General features: G+C 36.7%; 1 protein-coding gene across 1 annotated transcript in view; it reads right to left on the bottom strand.

Moving 5' to 3' along the window:
• AK9 (adenylate kinase 9) overlaps positions 1-22,431 on the bottom strand; it is a 130,550-nt gene that overhangs the window by 46,484 nt on the left and 61,635 nt on the right. The window contains 7 exon segments of the mRNA XM_053222387.1: positions 278-490; positions 7,055-7,176; positions 7,553-7,753; positions 8,225-8,314; positions 14,527-14,685; positions 18,167-18,240; positions 22,165-22,279. Of these exon segments, the coding sequence (XP_053078362.1) occupies positions 278-490; positions 7,055-7,176; positions 7,553-7,753; positions 8,225-8,314; positions 14,527-14,685; positions 18,167-18,240; positions 22,165-22,279 (974 nt within the window).

The following is a 22,431-nucleotide window of genomic DNA, read 5'->3' as shown; positions in this document are numbered from 1 at the left end:
CCCTTAACATATAAGCAATAAATTCAGCTGTGTCTTTTTACTTCCGCTAAAAAGACAGATAGTCCGTGTTGGTTTGACACAAGGCATTACTATAAAAATCAAAATAGATAACTATTTTATGCATATTCCAAAAAGTTCTTCTTGGAACTTAGATAGTTTCACCATATTGTTAATATCAGATCAGGGACTTCACTATTAAGTAAAATGATGAGGGTTGGCAGGAAGTCCTTGAACAAGTACTCAGGAGTGATTATTGGGATAGGAGTATTGTTTTCACCTTTAACGGCTCATTATGAGCCACGTACTTCTCAGGATGCTCCAGAAACTTTTCTCTAGCCTCAGGACTTGAAAAGTAGTAGATCTTTTCTCGATATTTAGCTGCTTCTTCTATGCTGCCTGGCTGTAGGATGAAGTTTTCTTTGAGAACCACTGGACAAAAGTGCTTGCTATCTCCCAAGTGCCTTCTCTTCTCTTTAATTCTTTCTTCATTCTACAAATATTATTCAGTTTGGAGAACAGTATTATAAATATTTTGATGCAAGACTGAAATGTAATTAAAAAAATAATGCATCTTGAATAATACTTAACCCATAATAAGATGCCTTTAAAACAATCCACAATTTTATGTGTATCCTTCCAGACCCCTTTTTCAAAGTACATCTTACTGATATACATATAAAACGAGACATATATTTAGACACAAATACAGTATTTAAAAAATACCAGTGGAATAATACTTTACATGACTATTCTACAACAGACCTCTTTTATTCTCCAAAACAAGATATAATGAACAACTTTCTGTAAAGGATCAAACATGAGACTAATCTATACGTTTCTTGCACCATTCTTGTTCAATTTTTGTATGAGAGGTATGTAAACTTCAAATGAGCTGGGAGGTATTGCTATTTTTCTGTGATGTGGAAGATTTTAAACAGCATAGGAATTATCTGATCAACAAAGGTATATTAGAAATAATTTGTAACTCTCCTCTATTATTTTTGTTTCTTCAGCTTTTATCATTCTTCTTAAGCAAATTTTAGTAATTCATATTTTGAAAATCTTTTTAATTTTGATGTTAAAATTTATTAGTATAAAGTTCCTGTAATTTAAAACAATCTTGTTTTAAAATCTTGATTATATACCTATTTTTGTTTCAAATGTTATTTGCTTCTTCTTTTTACCTAGACTTCTCAGAAGTTTGTCTATCTTATTACTTTTCCCAGTGAACCAAGTTTTCTTTTTTCTTTTTTTTTTTTCTTTGAGAGAGAGAGAGAGAGCATGCACAAGCAGGGGAGGGACAGAGAGAGAGGGACGGAGAATCCCAAGCAGGCTCCATGCGGGCATGGAGGGGCTCAATCTCATGACGGCAAGATCACGACCCCCAGGTGCAATCAAGAGTTGAATGCTTAATTGACTGAGCCACCCAAGTGTCCGCAACTTTTCATTTTTTTGAAATTAGGTCTAATGTTTTTATTTTGTCTTCTTTTTCTATTTTGTTAATTTTTGACTTTACTTTCCTTTCTACTTTCTTTTGTTGTGCTTTTTTTTCCAGATTCTTGAGTTGAATGCTTAACTTTTTCCTGCTAATAAATGCACTTAAATTAGGGTTGCCAGACTTAAAAAATAAGAATGTGGTTCCCAGTTTTATTTGAATTGCAGATAACAAATAATTTTTTAGTGTAAGTATGTACCATACATAAAAATGATTCTTTTATTTGCAATTCAAATATAACTGGGTATCATGTGGTTTTTTTTTCCTGGTAACTCTAATTTCTACTTCTGCCACACTGCAAAGCATTTATATGTAATCTTTTTTTTTTTTTGAAGGGCTAAGGGCTAGAAAAAAGAATATATACATATTCTGAAGCTGAAATGTATAATCTCTCAAAATTAAGGATTTTGATAAATACATATTCTGAAGCTGAAATGTATAATCTCTCAAAATTAAGGATTTTGATAAATCTGAGATAAGGCCATGTGACATTTAAAATTGTATTGAATTCTTCAATGTTTGTTCTCATTTATATGATTTTTATAATGCATTCAATTATAAGATGCAATTTTATTTAAAAAAATTTTTTTAACGTTTATTTTTGAGACAGAGAGAGACAGAGCATGAACAGGGGAGGGGCAGAGAGAGAGGGAGACACAGAATCGGAAGCAGGCTCCAGGCTCTGAGCCATCAGCCCAGAGCCCGACGCGGGGCTCGAACTCGCAGACCGCGAGATCGTGACCTGAGCTGAAGTCGGACACTTAACTGACTGAGCCACCCAGGCGCCCCAAGATACAATTTTATTTAAAAGCATTGTTGAATTTGCAGTAAAAATATATGCTCTCAAATGATACTGAAAGTATAAGTTCTGACCTATGTGTATGTCAATATAATTTTGTTTCATGAGAATTTTATTTTTATTGTTTTTACTTAAAGCATTTTTAAGAATTTTATTTATTTATTTATGTATGCATGTATTTATTTATTTAAATTCCAGTATAATTTAAATACAGTGTTATGTTAGTTTCAGGTATATAATATAGTGATTCAACAACTCTATATGTTTCTCAGTGCTCATCAAATTAAGTGTACTCTTAATCTCCTTAAGTTATTTCACCCATCTCCCCACCCACCTTCCCTCTGACAACTACTAGTTTGTTCTCTGTATTTAAGAGTCTGTTTTTTGTCTCTTTTTTCCTTTGTTTGCTTTGTTTCTTAAGTTCCACATATGAGTGAAATCATATAATATTTGTCTTTCTCTGACTGACTTCTTCCACTTAGCATTATATCCTCTAGATCCCCCATGTTGCTGCAAATGGCAAGATTTCATTCTTTTTTATGGCTGAATAATATTCCTGTGTGTGTGTGTGTGTGTGTGTGTGTGTGTGTGTGTGTGTTTGTGAATGTACCACTTCTTTACCCATTCATCCATCAATGGACACTGGCGAGTTTTTACTTCCCTGAGTCTACAGGGCTCCTGCTGTTCCCCTTCCTGCTCCCTAATTCTCCTTTTAAAATCTCTACCTACCTCTGTCCAAATCAGAGTTCAGTTCACACTGGACTTTTTTCCGTATTGATTAAAACCTGTCCTTACCACTTCAGTACCCAGTTTTGCTTATCTTTGACAGGGTAAAGTATCTTGTTGTGTTATTTTATTTTATTTTATTTTATTTTATTTTATTTTATTTTATTATTTTATTTATTTAATTTTTTTAATTTTTAAACGTTTTATTTATTTTTGAGACAGAGAGAGACAGAGCATGAACGGGGGAGAGTCAGAGGGAGGGAGACACAGAATCGGAAACAGGCTCCAGGCTCTGAGCTGTCAGCACAGAGCCCGACGCGGGGCTCGAACTCATGGACCCCGAGATCATGACCTGAGCCGAAGTCGGCCGCTTAACCGACTGAGCCACCCAGGCGCCCCTTGTTGTGTTATTTTAATGCATTTCTCCTTCAATTCTACTTTTACTGATATCCAGAATGCTTCTCTTTTTTTGTTAGCATTTGTTTTTTATATCTCAATCCATTTGAGTAATTACAAAAAAATTTTTTTTTTAGTTAATTATAAATGGCTTACATTCGTTGACTCCAGTTTTTCCTTATAATGGGTGGGTACAGAATTATCCCTAAATAAATTTTAGAAACAGAATGTGAGGTATGTGTGTAGAGGCAGTGTGTGGAGTGTCTTGGAAAAAGGGATTCTGGGAAAATGGTGATATGAAGACATTCCCTTCCCTTCTCTTAAACTTAACTGCTGGGGCAGACAACTGGTATCCATAAACATTCTAGGGGAGGGAACTGTATGGCATTATTTACCACTATGGGCTGGATGAGTGCATGGAGACAAACATCAGAGAGACAGAGTATTAAGATGTCAAGTCCTAGGAGGAATTTTGTTTTCCTGAGTTTCTGGATTTCCTGGGGAATGTTAGCATCAGCAACGACCAGGGAAGTGCTTGTGGTCTCTCTGGTCCACAGAAGACCAAGAAGGAGTTGTATGGGTGGGAAGAGTCCTCCCCAAACCTGAATCTGAGCAAGTATGAGGAATCTGGGTAACGTGGGCTTGTCATAGGCACACATAGCAATCAATATATGCCCTATCTGCCTCTATACTCCTGACCTATGGGGAGAGAAGTCACTTTGCCTTTTATAATTTTTGAGAATGTTGTCACCTAAAGCACTCCAGCAATAGTTCTGAACCCTACTGAATACAAAAAGAAAAAGAAGAAAGAAAACCACCACCCATCTAAGGGAGTCTAGTTAACTGAAAGTTCAATCAGATCAAATAGACCACAAAACTTTGCAACACAGATGGAAAGAACCCAATCTCTGAGGAGAAAATTGATGAGGACATTAATAGAAATGCAAATAAACAGTAGAAAGAGTTCATGGGCACCAACAAAATACATAAATGAGCCTAAGAGGAGAGTGACCACTTGTGGTAGAAAAATGGCCCCCAAAGATCCCCAGAACCTGTGAGAACCTCATATGTGATTAAGGATGTTGAGATGGGAAGATTATCCAAGTGGGCCCAATGTAATTACAAAGTTCCTTATAAGAGAGAGGCAAGAAGGTCAAAGCAGAAGAGGAGATAACATGATGGAAAGCAGAGGCTGAAATAATGTGCTTTGAGGATGGAAGAAGAAGCCATAAACTAAAGAATGCAGGTGGTATCCAGAAGCTGGAAAAGACAGGAAAAGTTTTCTCCTCTATCAGAAGGAACATAGCTAATACCGATTTTAGCCCTGTAAGATTCATTTCAGAGAACTAACCTTGAGAACTGTATGATAATTTTGTTATTTTAAGCCACTAACTTTGTGGTAGTTAGTTATAACAGCAGTAGGACCCCAGTGAATGTCTTAAATGAGACGAATGAATGGAAGACATACATATCTACAAATATATGAACAAAGAAGTAAAGAGTTGGAGAATTTGAGGGAAAAGATACAGATATTTGGAGGATAGATCCAAGAGACCTAATTAGTATTAGGTATTATGGAAGAAAAAAAGGAAGAGATGGAAAAGAGGCAATAATTAATTTCCCACAGATACAGAAAGACATAATACACAGATTTAAATGCACCCGAAGTATAGGCAAGATTGATAAGAAAAGAGAGACACTTGGGCCTATCTTGGTGTGATTCCTGAACTCTGGTGTAGCAGTAGAACTATTGTTTCTTTTTGTACTTTCTGTTTGGTAAAAGGGAAATATCTTTGTTGTTGATTTTTCCTAATGTGAAAATTATATATTTCTAGTGTTAAAAAATCAGATAATATATTTAAAAAATAAAAATTGCTTGTAAGTTCATCATTGAGATATAACCACCATTAATAACTTTTAACAGCTTGACTGAGGTATAACAAACATTAAAACACTGCACATATTTACAGTATAAAATTTGATAAATTTTCACGCAAGTATTAATTTGTGAAACTATCACCACAACCAGGATAATGGATATATTCATGAATACCAAAAGTTTGCTCACACTTCTTTGTAAAATCTCTCCCTCCTGCTCCTATTTGCCTCCCACCTGCCCCATTCCCAGGCAACCACTGCTCTGTTTTCTAGCATTATAATTAGTTTTCTAAATTTTTATGTAAATGGAATCATACAGGGTGTATTCTTTTTTTGTTGGGCTTCTTTCTCTTAACATAATTATTTTTAGTTTCAGCCAGGTTATTGCATGTCAATTAGAAGGGTGGAAATTTCAGTTCTACCGCCCACCTTCCAGGTGGGGTGGGGGAGAGGGGATGGAGGTTGAATCAGCCAGTGGCCAAAGACTTAGCCAATCATGACTATATGATGAAGCCTCCATAAAAATCCATGAGGACAGCTTTTTGGTCTTTTCTTTTAGAAGAGCTTCCGTGTCCTACCAAGCAGGGCCCCAAGCTCCACAAGGACAGAAAGAAGGTTCTTTGTTCAGGACCTTGTCCTATGTATTGCTTCATCTGGCTGTTGATTAGTATTCTTTATCTCATCCTTTAGTAAACTGATAAATGTAGGCAAGTGGTTTCCTGAGTTCTGTATGCTGCTTTAGCAAAGTAATTGAACCTAAGGAGGTTATTGGAACCCCTAATCTGTAGCCAGTCAGTCAGAAGCACGGGAAATAACCTGGGGCTGTGACTGGCATCTAGGTTGGGAGGGGGGAGCAGTCCTTTAGGACTGAACCCTTAACCTCTGGAATCTCCAAGTAGACAGTATCAGAATTGAAGTGAATTCTCAGACCCTGCTGGTGTCTGAGAACTGCTAGGTGTTGTGTTGGGGAGGACCTCCTCTCATGTTGGAACTGGGTCTAGGAGCCTCAAAAGAATTGATAAAACCTATGGGGCTCCTGGGTGGCTCAGTGGGTTGAGTGTCCGACTTCGGCTCAGGTCATGATCTCGCAGTTCGTGCGTTCGAGCCCCGCATCCGACTCTGTGCTGACAGCTCAGAGTCTGGGACCTACTTTGGATTCTGTGTCTCCCTCTCTCTCTGCCCCTTCCCCGCTCATGCTCTGTCTCTCAAACATGAATAAATGTTAAAAAAAAATTAAAAAAAAAGAATTGATAAAACCTAAAATTAAAAGAATCACTTCTTATTTTATTACTGATAGACACCTGAATTGTGTGGCTATCAAATGAGAATGTTTATCAAAATTCTCTTGCTAAGGGAATAGTTTAATGCCTGAAAATGACTTTTTCCACTTGAGAATACTGCTACTTATTATCATACTAGCAGCCTCCCAAAGAGGCCATTGCTATCTGTTTTTTACATAAAACGCCCACTTCTGTTAAATATTTTTGTCTCTAATACCTATAAATGTTTTCGTGGAAAAGTTTTTTTTAAAGATTTCCTTTTTCTTTTTTCATGGGTGTAAAATATTGTCTAACTAGCCCTGGCATTTCAGGGGTCAAGCAAAGGTGGGTAGAGGCAAAGTGTGTTGAAAATGCTTATTTATAACATTGAGGATGCCTGCTTGTTTTCTTGGGGTCCAAAAGTGCTAGTTACCACTCTGGACATGTGCACTTTCAATGATGTGACCAATGTGAATGAGAGGTAATAAAGGAGTCATATACCTCTTCCTCTTCTTCCTCTTCCTCTTCTAGCTCCTCCTCAACTTCAGCGTCGGCCTGATAGTCTTCTGTTTCTTCATCATAATCTTCCATAGTTAACTCCCATCCTGCATACTGGAAGGGTTCTGTAAAAAAAAAAAAAAAAAAAAAAGAAGTAACTTTTGGGAAGATATTTTTAGAATAAAAGGATATTAGCATAAAAAAGTAGTCAAAAATTAGGAAATTTGATTATAATGACTGATCTTAGTTTAAATGTGTATGCAAACAGGTCTTCACAAATTCTTTAAGTGACAACCGGCCAATTTGGCCAGTGCTTTGTGCCCCGGAACTGTTATGATTGGCAGGTGCGTGCAAGATGAGGTTGCTAAATATTTTAAATATCAACCTTGAATATGCTGAATGTTTTACTTCCTAAACCATCAAGAAAGACTTTAAACTTTCACGGTGCTTTTAATAATATTACCTGCTCTTGACAATAAATGTTATGATTGTGGCTCTTACTTTCCATAATCTCAACTACTTTTTGAAGTAGTTCCTCTGGTGTTTTGTCAGCAATCTCCAAGTTTAAAATTTGAACGAAAGACTCATGGATTGCTGGTTCCAGCTGTTTCCAGCCAAAGTTGAAATTTTTAGCCTTCTCTTTAATTGGCTCCATTTCAGGAACATCAGGATAAGCATCTTCTGGAAACTCAGGGAGTACAACTTTTGAGTAAAGGTTAAAGGAAAGAAAAAAGAATCTTCAAATATTATATCTTTAGACATATTGTGAAAATAATTTATACTTTATAGTATTTTAAAAACATTTGAAAGAAATAAACTTAGTTTTCTAATTAATAATACTACACTCACAAATCATATTTTAATTATGCTTTGTTTTTTATAATGGCTTAAATGAATTATTATTAATAAAATCAAAATTATTTGGATAATTATTAATAATTTCATATAGCAACTTTAACTGTTAATGTATAAAATAAAATTTGATGAAAAACAGTACTATAAGTTGGCTACATATATTTTTAATGTAATAAGCTAAATTAATACATATCAACTGGTATACAACATAGAAAAAAATAAGTAGGAAATTGGTACTATGCCTAAAATAAGGGACTACGCCCTTTGTAAAAGAATTTGAAAAGTACTTTCACACAGTAAGTACTTTTATAATCTAACCTGTTTCCGACAATTCTTTAATTTCCAGGGCCTCTTTGGATCCTTTTGAAATGTCTGTTCCAACTGTAGTATCCTCCCCAGGCTCAGATACTTAAAAAATAAAGCTAATAGTTAGTGTTTGAATTTTAAAACACTATTCCTTTATGAAATTTTTGGCACAAAGAAAATTTCAAAACACAGTGTAATTGTGTATACTATGTCTAAGTGAAAATACAGTTCCTGTTAGGTAAAGTATGGCTTAAAATATTTAATAATATAGAGTGAAAAATGAAGACTATTTAAAAATATATAAAAGGACATTGACCAAAATAATATACACATGGCACATATAATTCTGAGTGATAACTGTTGTTAAATATTATTCAGACTTCTGTTCACATGGCATCAGACTAGGAGTTCCTGATATTTCTTTTAATTTCTTTTTTTTTTTTAACATTTATTTATTTTTGAGACAGAGAGAGACAGAGCATGAACGGGGGAGGGTCAGAGAGAGGGAGACACAGAATCTGAAACAGGCTCCAGGCTCTGAGCTGTCAGCATAGAGCTCGACGCGGGGCTCGAACTCACGGACTGCGAAATCATGACCTGAGCCGAAGTCGGCCGCTTAACCAACTGAGCCACCCAGGTGCCCCTCTTTTAATTTCTTAATCCACCCATGAAAATACACCAAAAAATCATAAAGTGACAATGAAAGACAATGATATATCAAAGTCCCAGCTGTGTGTGTATTGAAGCTATAGATAGAACATTATTTTTCTGGATGTTATAAGACGTGCATCACATACAGATCCAGCAGAGATGGTTCAAGGAAGGAAGAACTAGTTGTCTATCTTCTCACTTTATAGTCTCTCCTAGTCCTGAAACAGAAATTTTGTGTAGACCAAATATATAACATATTTATGTAATATTCTCTATATAGCTCCATTCTGTAACACTGGAAACTGTTTTCCAAGCTAAAGTAACAGTTGGGTCCTCTTTCTACAGAATTCTATAATTAATACCCAAGGGAGGGGCCCCTGGGTGTCCCAGTGGGTTAAGCATCCGACTTGGGCTCAGGTCATGATCTCATGGTTTGTGGGTTTGAGCCCCGCGTCGGGCTCTGTGCTGACAGTTCAGAGCCTGGAGTCTGCTTCAGATTCTGTGTCTCCCTGTGTCTCTCTGCCCCTCCTCCCACTCATGTTCTGTCTCTTTCTGTCTCTCAAAAATAAATAAACGTTTAAAAAAATAGTCAAGGGAGTAGGATATAGAAGAGGACAAACCTAGGGCTGGTCTGGTGGTGATATGTTTAATTTTAATGTGCTCACTTATCTAAAGAAAAGCATTATAAATCATGACGAAGATAAGAAGAACACCAAGAATATATAGGGACTTCTAAACTGTCTTAGCTTCTCTGGCTAATTACGGAATGAAATAGTCAGAGATGACGAAGATCCAGCGCAGTATAGGAGAGACAGATAAGATGAATATTTACTAAATATCACCATTTGAACTAGGCCAATGCACATTAACTTTACCTTCAGGTCTATATCTGAGAGTACCAGGCAAAACATTAAAGCAAAATGTGTGTGTGTGTGTGTGTGTGTGTGTGTGTGTGTGCATGCACAAGAATGTGTGTGGATTGGGGGATGATTCTTATAAATATTCCACCTATTCTTCCTGTTGGTTTCCCCACTCTACCTGCTAGAGCTCGATATAATCTGCTCCATTCAAGGACAAGTCAACAACAACAACATAATGACAAGACCCTTGAAAAGATGTTATAGTGAAGGGAAAGAGTTATTAAACCAAAGATTTAGATGAAGAATTTGCTTCATCATAAAATGATCTAAATCATAAAAGAAAAGGACTTCTTTTATGAAGCAGAGTAAATTTTAGAAAATACATGCTCGGTATACTCAAAAAGCACAGGAAGACAACATAGCTTATGAAATAAGAATCATGAAGCAAAAAAGAGAGACCAACTTAAGATAAAGGCAGGAATGCAAGAAAGCTAGTTCCAATAAGAAAGCAATGCAAGGAAATGTAAAATGCAATAGCAGATTCAAATATGCATCAGGATAGAGGCAATAAGAAGCAGAAAATAAATCTCAGGTGGAGAACAACCTTCCAAAGAATCCAGAGAAAAAGAAAAAAGACATCAAAACTATCAGGGAAAAGATTAATGTGGTTGAGAAACAGAAACTAACCAAAAATAATAAAAAGTAATCCTGAAAAAGGAATCTGAAGCAATAAATGAAGGTATAATTGAAGAAAACCATTTTAAGCTAGACAAAGACTAGTATGAAGATAAAAAGAGCTCACTAAATTCCAGGAAAAATCACTCACATACTAGCAAAGTTAAAAAACATAATGGTATTGAAGAATATCTTCTGAGCATCTCTGCAGAAAAGAAAAAAGAACATGGGGGTGCCTGGGTGGCTCAGTAGGTTAAGCTTCCGACTTTGGCTCAGGTCATGATCTCATGGTTCGTGGGTTCAAGCCCCGCGTCAGGCTCTGTATTGACAGCTCAGAGCCTGGAGCCTGCTTTGGATTCTGTGTCTCCCTGCCCCTCCCCCCATTTGCGCTCTGTCTCTCTGTCTCTCTCTGTCTCTCTCTCTTTCTCAAAAATAAATAAACATTAAAAAAAAAAAAAAGAAATGTCCCAGAGAAAATCTTTCTCTTAGGCTGGAGTCCAATCAAGTCACAGGTCAAAACAAAACAAAATACCATGCTTAGGAAAACTGAAAGGAAATATATCAGAATATTAAATATTTGTTGCTTCTTGCTGGCAGGACTATGGTGATTTTCTCCCATCTTTCTATTTGTATGTTTCCTATAATTATCATATCACGTCAAACTTGACTGGATATCTGAGTGATTTTTAAATACACAATTTAATGTCAATTATATCAGAACCATGATCACTGTCTGAGAGACATTTTCTAAATTTCAACTTGTCTATATTCTATTCGATATATCAATTCACTGTGACCTGTGGATACAGTATGCAGCTAAGTCACCCTTGAGTGTAAGTTTTCAGGACCACGTTTTTCGTAAGTACAATACTGACCTTTTTCCATGATGTAAGGCAACCATTAATAAAACTTTTCTTTAGCCTAATTTTTTTCCCCTATGACAGTTCTCAATTGTGAGCAAGTATAAGAATCACCTGAGGTGTTCATTAAAATATAGATTCCTAAACTCCATCCTATACTTGCTTCAACCAGGACTTGGGTGGAGCTTAGGAGACTTTAAAATAAGCAACTTAGCTTTAAAATTCATATTTATTTCAATTCCAGTGTAGTTAGTATACAGTGTTATGTTAATTTCAGGTGAACAATATAGTGATTCAACAATTCCATACCTTACTCAGTGCTCATCAAGATAATTGTACTCTTCTGTATTATGTTAAAGTGAAATAAGTCAGAGGAAGAAAAATATCGTATGATTTCACACGTATGTGGAATTTCAAGAAACAAAACAGATGAACGTAGGGGAAGGGAAGCAAAAATAAGATAAAAACAGAGAGGGAGACAAACCATAAGAGACTCTTAAATACAGAGAACAAACTAAGGGTTGCTGGTGGGGTGTTGGGTGCGGGGATGGGCTAAATGGGTGATGGGCATCAAGGAGGGCACTTGTTGGGAGGAGAACTGGGAGGAGCACTGGGTGTTATATGTAACTGATGAATCACTACATCCTATCCTGAAATCATTATTACACTGTATGTTAACTAACCTGGATTTAAATTAAAAAAAAAGATAATTGTATTCTTCATCCCCTTCACCTACTTCACCCATTCCCTCACCCATCTCCCCTCTGATAACGATCAGTTTGTTCTCTATAGTGAAGATTCTGTGCTTTGGTTTGTCTCTTTTTTCCCTCTTTGTTCATTTGTTTTATTTCTTAAATTCCACATATGAGTGAAATCATATGGTATTTATTTTTTTCTCTGACAGGCTTATTTTGCTTAGCATTATACCCTCTAGATCCGGCCATGTTGTTGCAAATGGTAAGATTTAATTCTTTTTTATGGATGAATAATATTCCACTGTGTGTGTGTGTGTGTGTGTGTGTGTGTGTGTGTGTGTGTGTGTATGTGTGTGTGTGTATACACACCATATCTTCTTTATGCAATGGACACTTGGGCTGTGTTCATAATTGCCTCCTTAAGTAATTTAGAGGAGAATACTTTATGAAGAAAGAGACCCTTGGATAGAAGAAGTAATCACTAGTTAAACCAGATGCAAGCCCCTCTGTGAAGTAAAATATGGTTTAATATGGCCAAAGAGACCCATTTTACAGAAGCAAACCAGCCCTGGAGAAGCCTAGTCATGTCAACATTGTCTAGAATTGGGCTAGAACTGACCCTAACTAGAATAGGATGCTGGCTTTAGAACATCCAAAGTAGGTTCTCTGGGGGGAATTAATCAGATAGAAGGCAACAACACTGAATTGTCCCATAGACCTATAACATCAGTAAATACTAATTGTGAGCTATTGTGGACATTGGAATTATAGGGATATGTTTGACATGTCATATTTGATGGATGTCAGTTTCCTTTCTTTCTTTTGGTATTTTATGGCCTGTCTTCTTGTGAAAGGTAGGTGGGTAGAAGAATCATCAGTCAAATTGATTAGGTACTGAAGAAAACAATGAAGTTTCTGGGTAGGAGCTGAAGTCAATAGAGGTGTGGGACTCCTAAAAGGAAATTGTATGTTTCATCCTGCTGGCTCCTCTGTTTGGCACAAGGGATCTGATTTTGTACCTATTGTCTCATAAAGCTAATGCCAATCCTACAGTAAAAATGATTTATGTTGAACTTGAGATTTCTCACTGTAAAAATTCCTCTTAGTCCTGGTCCTTTTACAGCTAACAGCGGGTTCTCAGTCCTTAATTACTCCAGGCTGGCATGTAGCTGCAGGTATCTGAAGGCCTTTAGTTTGTAGGATTAGTTTCTAATCCAATACTAACCATGCTTGAAAGCATTTATATGCCTCATTCCCACCACAGTGGGGTCCCCTGTCTTGCTGCTTTAAGACACTCTCCTGAGAGTAACTTGCATTGTCCACAGACTCCTTCTTAGAGCCCTGCACTAGTCCACCAAACTGGACCTGTGAGGCAGGGCTGGCTCACAAGTGTGTGACCCGTGCACTTGCACAAGGTCTTTTGCTTAGAATGGCCTCACACTTAGATTAATGCTCTTTGGTTGTCATTTTGAAATTTTTAGTAATTTTACCTTTGAATTGTTTTTTTAAGCAAAATCAAAAGGGACTCCAGGGGGACAACAGAGAGTGCATGCGAGTAGAGATACACACAATATGTGTTTCCCATCCCTTGCTCTCAAGTTCTCATGAACATTCCTGATGCCCCATCGTGAGTGTAGAATTCTAAGGGACCTATGTGTGAAGGAGTCATGGGATTGAGTGTTGTGGGGGGAGGGAGGACTCTGGCAGCAATGAGAGACCATGCTTTCCCTTGAACTACAACTTGCTTCAGATACTGAAAGAAGGTGATAGCATTCAAAGGGATGTGAATAATCAAGGAAACTTTCTTACTCATGTGACTTTCCTGTATTAGCTAAACATTTAGGCTGAAAAGGATGATGTAGAGGTAAAGGAAAAAACAGGGCAACCCAGAGTTCCCTGCTTTCAGTCTTCCCTTAATCATTAGAAAGCTGCAGAGTGTTGATAGAATATATGTGCATATTAAGAAGCAAAATAAAAAGCTGAGCTAGTTTTATGCATGGAACTGATTCAGTATTCTGTTAAGAATGAAATGCATATGCATGTACAAGCTGCAAAATACAAATTGTATAATTTTGGTGACTCTGCACATGAGTTAAATGCTCTTATATTTCCATTTAAATATGGCATTGTACGACATAAAGATGAACAGTAAAATCCATGCTAATGAATAAAATTTTAAATTTTTATTTAGTTAAAATGAGATTAAATAGCAAACCAAAAGCACCATGACAAATTGAGAGAGAGTCTGTGGAAGAAAAGGAAAAGCTTAATATTTTAGTACATTTAAAGGCACATTTTCCTGCTTTTTGAACCACGAGACTCACATTTTACATAGCTGGCCCTGCTCCTGAGTGCCAGTACCAGGGCAGAGAAGATTTGGCATTTCTACGACATTGCAACCCATGTGATTTGGACTAAATGGTTGCTCTCTGGAAGCTCATGTCACCATTCTTAGCCTGCATCCATTTTATTAACATAGAAAAGACACAAATACACACATGCATGTGCACACACACACACATACCTCGATGGACATAAATAGAATTAAGGACATGGCCTCAGTAGAGTCTAACCTGATTCAGGTTCTGTTTCAGGGACCTCCGGCACTTCAGGTTCCTCAGGTAAGGATCCCCTGGTCTCCTCGGCTACTTCCAGGGCCTCAGACCCTTCCTGAGCTTCAGACTCCTCACCTTCAATCTCCTCTTCAGTCTCTGGATCAGTCTCTTCTAGTTCTAAAAAAAAAATTAGGAGAAAAAAATTATTATTCGGTTTAGGTTAACAAATATTTAATTGGATGTCAAGGATTCTGATAAGTGCTGAGGCCAAAACAAAGAATAAGGAATGGCCTTGCCCTCCTGGAGCATGGGGTTTAATGAGGGAGACAGATACAATGTCTACATATTTTATCTATTAAAATGTAGTGGCAAAAGATGATAGTCATGTGCTCAGAGTGCTAGGGGAACATGGGGCTAAGGGTTTTAACAGTAAAAAACACTGGAAACAGCCCAGAAGGCCATTCAATAAGGAAATGGCTAGAACTGCACTGATGTGGAGCCATTAGCTATGTGTGGCTGTTGAGCACTTGAGATGTGGCTAATCCAAATTAAGGTGTGCTGCAAATATAAAATACACAATGGATTTCAAAAGCTTAGTATGAAAAACTGAATGCAAAGTACATTCAGAAATTTTTGCACTGATTACATGTTAAAAAATAATCTTCTGTGTATATTAAGTAAAATATAATTAATGTCACTTGTTTCTTTTTGCTTTTATGTAGCTACTAGAAAATTTAAAGTTACATATGTGACTTGCATTATATTTCTATTGGGCAGCATGAAGCTAGATTTAACGTACACATGACAGATTTTCTTAAACCTAATTGCAAATAATGGAATATGTTGATTCGTATGTCAAATGTAAATTTTGAAAGCATAATTCCAAGTTTTATGGAGTTGCATGTAAATCTTTCAGGAAGAAGATGCGGTGAACAGTGTCAGAAAATCTATCTCCTTGGGGCGCCTGGGTGGCTCAGTCGGGTTGGGCATCTGACTTCGGCTCAGGTCATGATCTCGTGGTCCGTGAGTTCGAGCCCCACATCAGGCTCTGTGCTGACAGCTCAGAGCCTGGAGCCTGTTTCCGATTCTGTGTCTCCCTCTCTCTCTGACCCTCCCCCGTTCATGCTGTCTCTCCCTGTCTCAAAAATAAATAAACGTTAAAAATAAAAATTAAAATTAAAAAAAAGAAAGAAAACCTATCTCCTCAATTCCTTTTAATATATTCATGAAATTAAAAAACAAGATATTTCTATGCAGATGATATGAGAAAATGAATGAGCCTGTTTTCTGGACTCTTGTGGAAATTTCTTCCTCCACTGACTACCTTCCAAGACTATCTGGTATGAGATACCTCTGGCATCTGAATGTTAATCTAAATCTGGATGATTAAGCACCCAGAGCAAAGCAACCCCAAGTGTTTTTTCTTATAGGTCTGGGTCTGTACCAGGACTACAGTGCATGTGGCTTCCAAGTAGGTGACTTACATTGTGGTGACTCTTTTGTGTTACATAGAGGAATTTATGGTGATGCACACAAGGAAGAAGTAGCGTTTGCGGAATCTGACCAGGGCTTGGCATGACATTATGTGCTGTATGGCCGAAACTCACGATGTCTTTCAACTGAGTATCTTCTCATGGTAAAAAAAATTATCAAATGCCTAACATGCATACATGTAGTTATTTTTAAGTTGAATTCTTTTTTTTTTAAGTTTATTTATTTTTTGGGCGCCTGGGTGGCTCAGTTGGTTAAGTGCCCAGCTTCAGCTCAGGTCATGATCTCACAGTTTATGAGTTCGAGCCCATCAGGTTCTGTGCTGAAAGCTCAGAGCTTGGAGCCTGCTTCAGATTCTGTGTCTCCCTCTCTCTCTCTCTCTCTCTCTCTCTCTCTCTGCCCTTCCCCTGCTCACTCTCTGTCTCTCTCTCTCCCAAAAATAAATAAATATTAAAAAAATTTATTTATTTTTGGGAGAGAGAGAGCATGTGCCAGCAGGAGAGGAACAGAGAGAGAGAGAGCGAGAGAGAGAATACCAAGCAGGCTCTGCACTGTGAGTGCAGAGCACAATTTGGGGCTCAATCTCACCAACTGCAAGATCATGACCTGAGCCAAAATCAAGAGTTAGATGCTTAACCGACTGAGCCCCCAAGGTACCCCTATAAATTGAATTCTTTTCCATATTAGGTACTTTATAAAATATACAAATGAAGAGTTTATATAATGATGCTGAGAAGTGTAAAAAGTTCTAATACTTTTTCTAGAATTCTAATGGCTAATCTGTGTACCAGATAAGTCAGGAATGGATTGAAAAATGTGTTAAGATCCTTATACTATCTGCGATTTTACTAAGTATGTGTTGTATTAGTTGTCTATTGCTTCATAATAAAGAACTCCAAAATTTAGTGATTAAAACAACAATAACCACATGTTATCCTTGCAGGTCCTGGGGTCGGGATTTTGGGGGTAGCTTGACCGGTGGCTCTGTCTTTGGGTCTCTCATGAAGTCAAATGAAGATGTTGGTCAAGGCTGCAGTCTCTGAAAACCTGTCTGGGGCTGGAGGACTGACTTCTGAGGTGGCCACTCAAAGCCTGAATGAGCTTCCCAGGGAGCAGGGAGAGATCAGCCCTGAGTTAAGTCCTGACCCACAGAAACGTGTACGGAATACAAATGTGGCTCTTTTACAGTTTTGGGGTGGCTTGTTGCCAGCAAAGGAAAACTGAAATAGACACTTTTTACTCTTTTGAATCATGGACCCTTCTGGCAGCCTGATGAAACTTATGCGCCCTCCTTAGAATAATGCTTTCACACCCATAAAATAAAATTCATAAGAATCCAATTATATTGAAATGTAGGTATGAAGATATCAAAATAAATTTTGTGCTGTAGGAAATTTGTGAACTTTACTAATGCATTAAATAACAACAGGTAGCAATTGGTTTAATAACTACCATCATTTTGAAATAGTGATAAGCATAACCAGGATATATAAAACTGTAATGTGACATGAAAGTATTTTTGTTCCTATTGGTGACAAAGTCAAGATACTACTGATACTACTATGGTTTGTTGCCTATATTAATTACCAGTTGAAGGAAATATTAAATTTCAGATAAAGGTTAGGGAAAATAAAGTTGTAGTTACTTCCCCATTCAAGCTCACAGGCCTCTGAATTTTATCCATGAACCCTAGGCTAAGAGCTTCAGTCTTAAAAGAAACTTTTGGAGTAAATTCTTCTGTAATGGAGATAGAAGTTTAAGTTCAAAGAAAATAGGTATAGCAGGAGATTGGCTGTTTTCTCAACTTCCCCAGGAATCCTTCTACCAGAATTCCAGCAGCCGTGTGTCGTACATGACGAGGGCAGCTGTTTTACGACACGCTGCATATGATCCATGTAGAGGGTGCACACGTAGGTATCTGTGTGGGAGCTCTTTTCCTATGACTCCATTACTCTAGTGACCATATAATTTATTATCTAAATTGGAACACTAAGAATGAAAGTGGATCAGATAAATATTTCAATACCACAGGCATAAACCTAGACTCTCATGGGCAAACAGGGATATATGGTCACCTTGTCTGTAATTCACTTGAAATACTGCAGTTTCCTGCAGTAATAATACAAAATTAAATGACACATTATTAGTGATATAAATCTGTGTTTGCCTTTTGCTTTCTCATTCATAGCTTCCAACAGGCTTTGGTTTTCTTGTATTCTCAATGCCTCTTCAGTGGCTTTTCTGAAACGAAAATGTCCAAAGTTTAATCATCTTTGGAAATTCAGACATCTCACAATGTTACAGTATTTGAGGCTTATGATGGTAAAAAATAGAGTAAGTTGTGTATAATGTTCATTATACTTTTTAACTTTACACTGTAAATGTTTACTTTGCTGATACTGAAGTCAGTTAATTTTCCAGGTTTTTTTTTCCCCCAGTTTTTTTCTTTTTTTTTGGTAAGGAAAGTTGCAATGTTACACTTTAAAAAACTTTGGCTGTTAATTGGGAAATTTGTCAAAATTAATAAAGGATTGTCTCACTCCAATTTGAAAAGGTAAATGGGAGAAGTTGGACCATTTTCCCTTCGGATTAAGTGGAAAATGTTCACAAAATAATGTTAAGTGACAAAAAAGCATAATATAAAGCTATGTATAATCTAATTTTAATTTTGTACTTAAAATTTATATAAATCATGATCAAAAGATTAGAAGAAAACTAGTCAAACTGTTCACAGTAATTAACTCTGGATGCTGGCATTATGAGATTTTTTTCTTTTACTTATCATTTTTTGCATTTAAAAATTTTCTAGGGGCGCCTGGGTGGCTCAGTCAGTTAAGTGTCCGACTTCGGCTCAGGTCATGATCTCACGGTTCGTAAGTTTGAGGGCCGTGTCGGGCTCTGTGCTGACAGCTCAGAGCCTGGAGCCTGCTTCCGATTCTGTGCTTCCCCCTCTCTCTCTACCCCTCCCCTGCTTGTGTGCTGTCTCTCTCTCTCTCTCTCTCTCTCAAAGGTGAATAAACATTTAAAAAATGATAATAAAATAAAATAAAAATTTTCTATATTGAATAAATAGATAATTATCTTTGTAATCAGAAAAATTATTTCCTTATTTCCATTCAACACAGTAATAATGAAATTTGGAGACTTGAAATATAAAAATATAAATATCTGGAGGGAATCTGTTTTTCACTAGGGTTGAAGCACTAAGCCTGCCTTCATGATGAAGACAGGTATAAGGAAAGCTAGTAAAGTGATGAAGTAAAGCAATACTTGTTAAAATTAAAATTTGTATACCTTTGACCTAAAATTCTATATCTAGGAATTAACTCTCGAGAATTGACATACTACTGTACAAAGACACATGAATAAGAATGTCGATTGCATTTAAAAAAAAAAAATTGTATCAAGTATTCACCAACAAGGGATGAATTAAGTAGAGCCTATTCATACTGGTTGCCCACGCTGGGGCAGTTTTTCTGACTGTTCTGTAAATCTGTCCTTCTCCATATTCAGTGTTCTTTGCATCCTTTTCTCCATCTTGTGAAAATCTAATTATTTCTATTCTTTTCAAAAGACACTGCTATACTTCTTTTGCCAACAGATGTATTTCTTGTTACTAGGGAATGTTCTCTCATTTAGGTATTCTAAATCCTGCAATCTCGCCTGCAGTCGTGGTGTAATTCGAGTTCTCTTTGTTCATGACCCGGACCTCTGAGACTCCTGGATATTCTTTCTTCACCCCTTCCCCATTTGACTGCGTGCCCATCAGCAGTCATCCTGTTTATTTCAGGCAGGGCTCTTTTGTGAACCTTTCCTTGTCCACAGCCTAAATATAGTAAGCCACTGCTAAGAATCTAAGACTTGACAAGAATGAGGAAGAATTTTGCTGTCAGTTGTTAGTCACTTCTACAAAACCACTTGGATAAATGAGTCAAAGACAAAATGGAAGGACAGAAATTATCTTGGACTTGACTGGCACATGTGTAAACTGCTGCTATAAAAGCTGCAGAATTCGGGGCGCCTGGGTGGCGCAGTCGGTTAAGCGTCCGACTTCAGCCAGGTCACGATCTCACGGTCTGTGAGTTCGAGCCCCTGTGTCGGGCTCTGGGCTGATGGCTCAGAGCCTGGAGCCTGTTTCCGATTCTGTGTCTCCCTCTCTCTCTGCCCCTCCCCCGTTCATGCTCTGTCTCTCTCTGTCCCAAAAATAAATAAACGTTGAAAAAAAAAATTAAAAGAAAAAAAAAGGCTGCAGAATTCAGTGTGTCTGTAGATATTTGGCCCAAGTTGTAATTTTTAATCCTGTTAATTTTATCTCCTTTCCAACTGAGATGCAAGGCCTGTAAATTACTTTTCTTTTTTCTTTTTAACAGTTTTAAATTTCATTCTCTCCAGCATATGAAAAAATGTTTGTTTAAAAATACTCATGTTGAATTTTTAAAATATAGAAATTAGAAAATATACAGAACATATAAAGATGCAGAAAAGCTTGTTTCAATCTGGGCAAATCTTTCCCTGTAAGAAGTTTACAAAAATGTGACAATTTGGAATCAAAAGAGGTAACAATTGATTATAGAGACAGCTCACAGAGTTCCACAGGATAAAAGGGAAATGAAGGTAGAGTAGGGAGAAAGTGGAGTTCTCTTTTCCTTTTTTAAAAAAATGATACATGTGGGGCGCCTGGGTGGCTTAGTCAGTCAAGTGTCCGGACTCCTGGTTTTGGCTCAGGCAGAATTTCAAGGTTGTGGGATCAAGCCCTGCGTTGAGCTCTATACTGACAGAGTGGAACCTGCTTGGGATTCTCTCTCTCCTCCCTCTGTTCCCCCTGCTATGCATTCACTCTCTCCCTCCCTCTCTCTCACTCTCTCTCTTTCAAAAAAAAGATACATGTATATGTAGTATGTATTCTAAATTATCTCCTTAAAATGTTGCAGACCTTCAGTCTAAAAACCACATGAACTTTGTTTTACTCTTGTGTTAATAGCTTCATCTGTTCTCAAATATTTCCATTTCTCATACACTGGGAAAAAATTAGGTAATCCCTTAAACCTTAGCAGATGGTAGCTCCATTTATAAGAAAACTTATAAAAGTTGAAAGCAAATGTAATACATTTGTAATTATTGTCTGAATCAATATCTTGTACTCAATATACCAAACACTTTTATTAAATAACCTAACTAAATTATACTTCATATATTTTGGTATTGAGTTCTTAAAGGAATGGCTAACTTAGATGAAGAGTAAACACTGAAAAAAAAATCCCTCTGACATACACTTATCAGTTATCTGCCTCCCCTGCCCCTCATTATGTGTCTCCCAGCTTCATAATTTCTAGAGTCCAAAGAGGCTCCTAAATCCCAGCTCTAACTGCTGATATCTGAGGGGAAAAGGAAATAGCACTCGAGAAAGCTCCTGTCTATAGGTGTTGTCCTTAACGGCAGGAGCTTTGGTGGATTAGCATAAAGAAATTTAATTCTTACATTATCACTTTGAGAAGCAGGAATCCCAGTTGGATGAATTACAATCTAAAGCACGTTTCAGCAAGAAAGAACAATTAGCAAATTAAGTCACTGCTTCTTTTCATATTTTATTCTCCAATCTGAAGAACCTGATAGTTTATTAAAGTTTAGTTCTTGACCCTGCCATGGACAAATAGATAGGTGCTCACATTTGTAAAAGCTCTTCATTGCACCCAGACTGGAAAATAAACTTTGATGTTGAGCCTGCCAACTATAAATAATTAGTCTTGTTTTCTCCTTATGTAGAACATAGTCAGGGTTCAGATTTTAGTTATTTCACGTAAGTGTACTTTCATTTACTTTTTATCATGTTATTCTTCAATTTGTGGATACTAGTCAGCAAAATTATTTAAGTCACAGACAAATATGGTAAAAAAAAGTCTTGCTTGTGCTCAGTTTTTTTTACAGTGTCTTTTGAGAGTCAACATCTGATCTAGAGTAAGTTTGATTTCATGAAAACATGCCCAACTCGGTACTTTAGAGAATCTGAAAGTGTTTGTAAAACTACTGTTTGTTTTGTTTTGTTTTTTAAGAATTGGATCTACTTAGTGGACCACTGTTTTGTTATTAAAGATATTTCATAAATGTAGCTTGTAAATAGATATAAAAGATTCGTTAACTTGTTTTATTAAGCCAGGCAGATTTTACCTTGCTTCTTCTTCCTCTTTTTTTTTCTTTTGTAGTTCATCTAATAATCTTTCCAAAATCTTAGAGTCAATTTCAGGTTTATTCTCTAAATACAGTCTATTCAGTAAATATTTTCCTGAAATATAAAGAGAATAACATTAACTTTGAAGCTCTATAAAATACAGTGAGATATATTTCGGAAATTAACAATGAAAAATTATTTCTGCCTAAATCCAAATACATTTTCCTTTAAGCATTTATCTAAGTAGAGCCCAGGTTCTTTAAAAT

Source organism: Acinonyx jubatus, chromosome B2, assembly GCF_027475565.1.
Source record: "Acinonyx jubatus isolate Ajub_Pintada_27869175 chromosome B2, VMU_Ajub_asm_v1.0, whole genome shotgun sequence".
Taxonomy (NCBI): domain Eukaryota; kingdom Metazoa; phylum Chordata; class Mammalia; order Carnivora; family Felidae; genus Acinonyx; species Acinonyx jubatus.
This window is presented reverse-complemented; position numbering and strand designations above follow the sequence as displayed.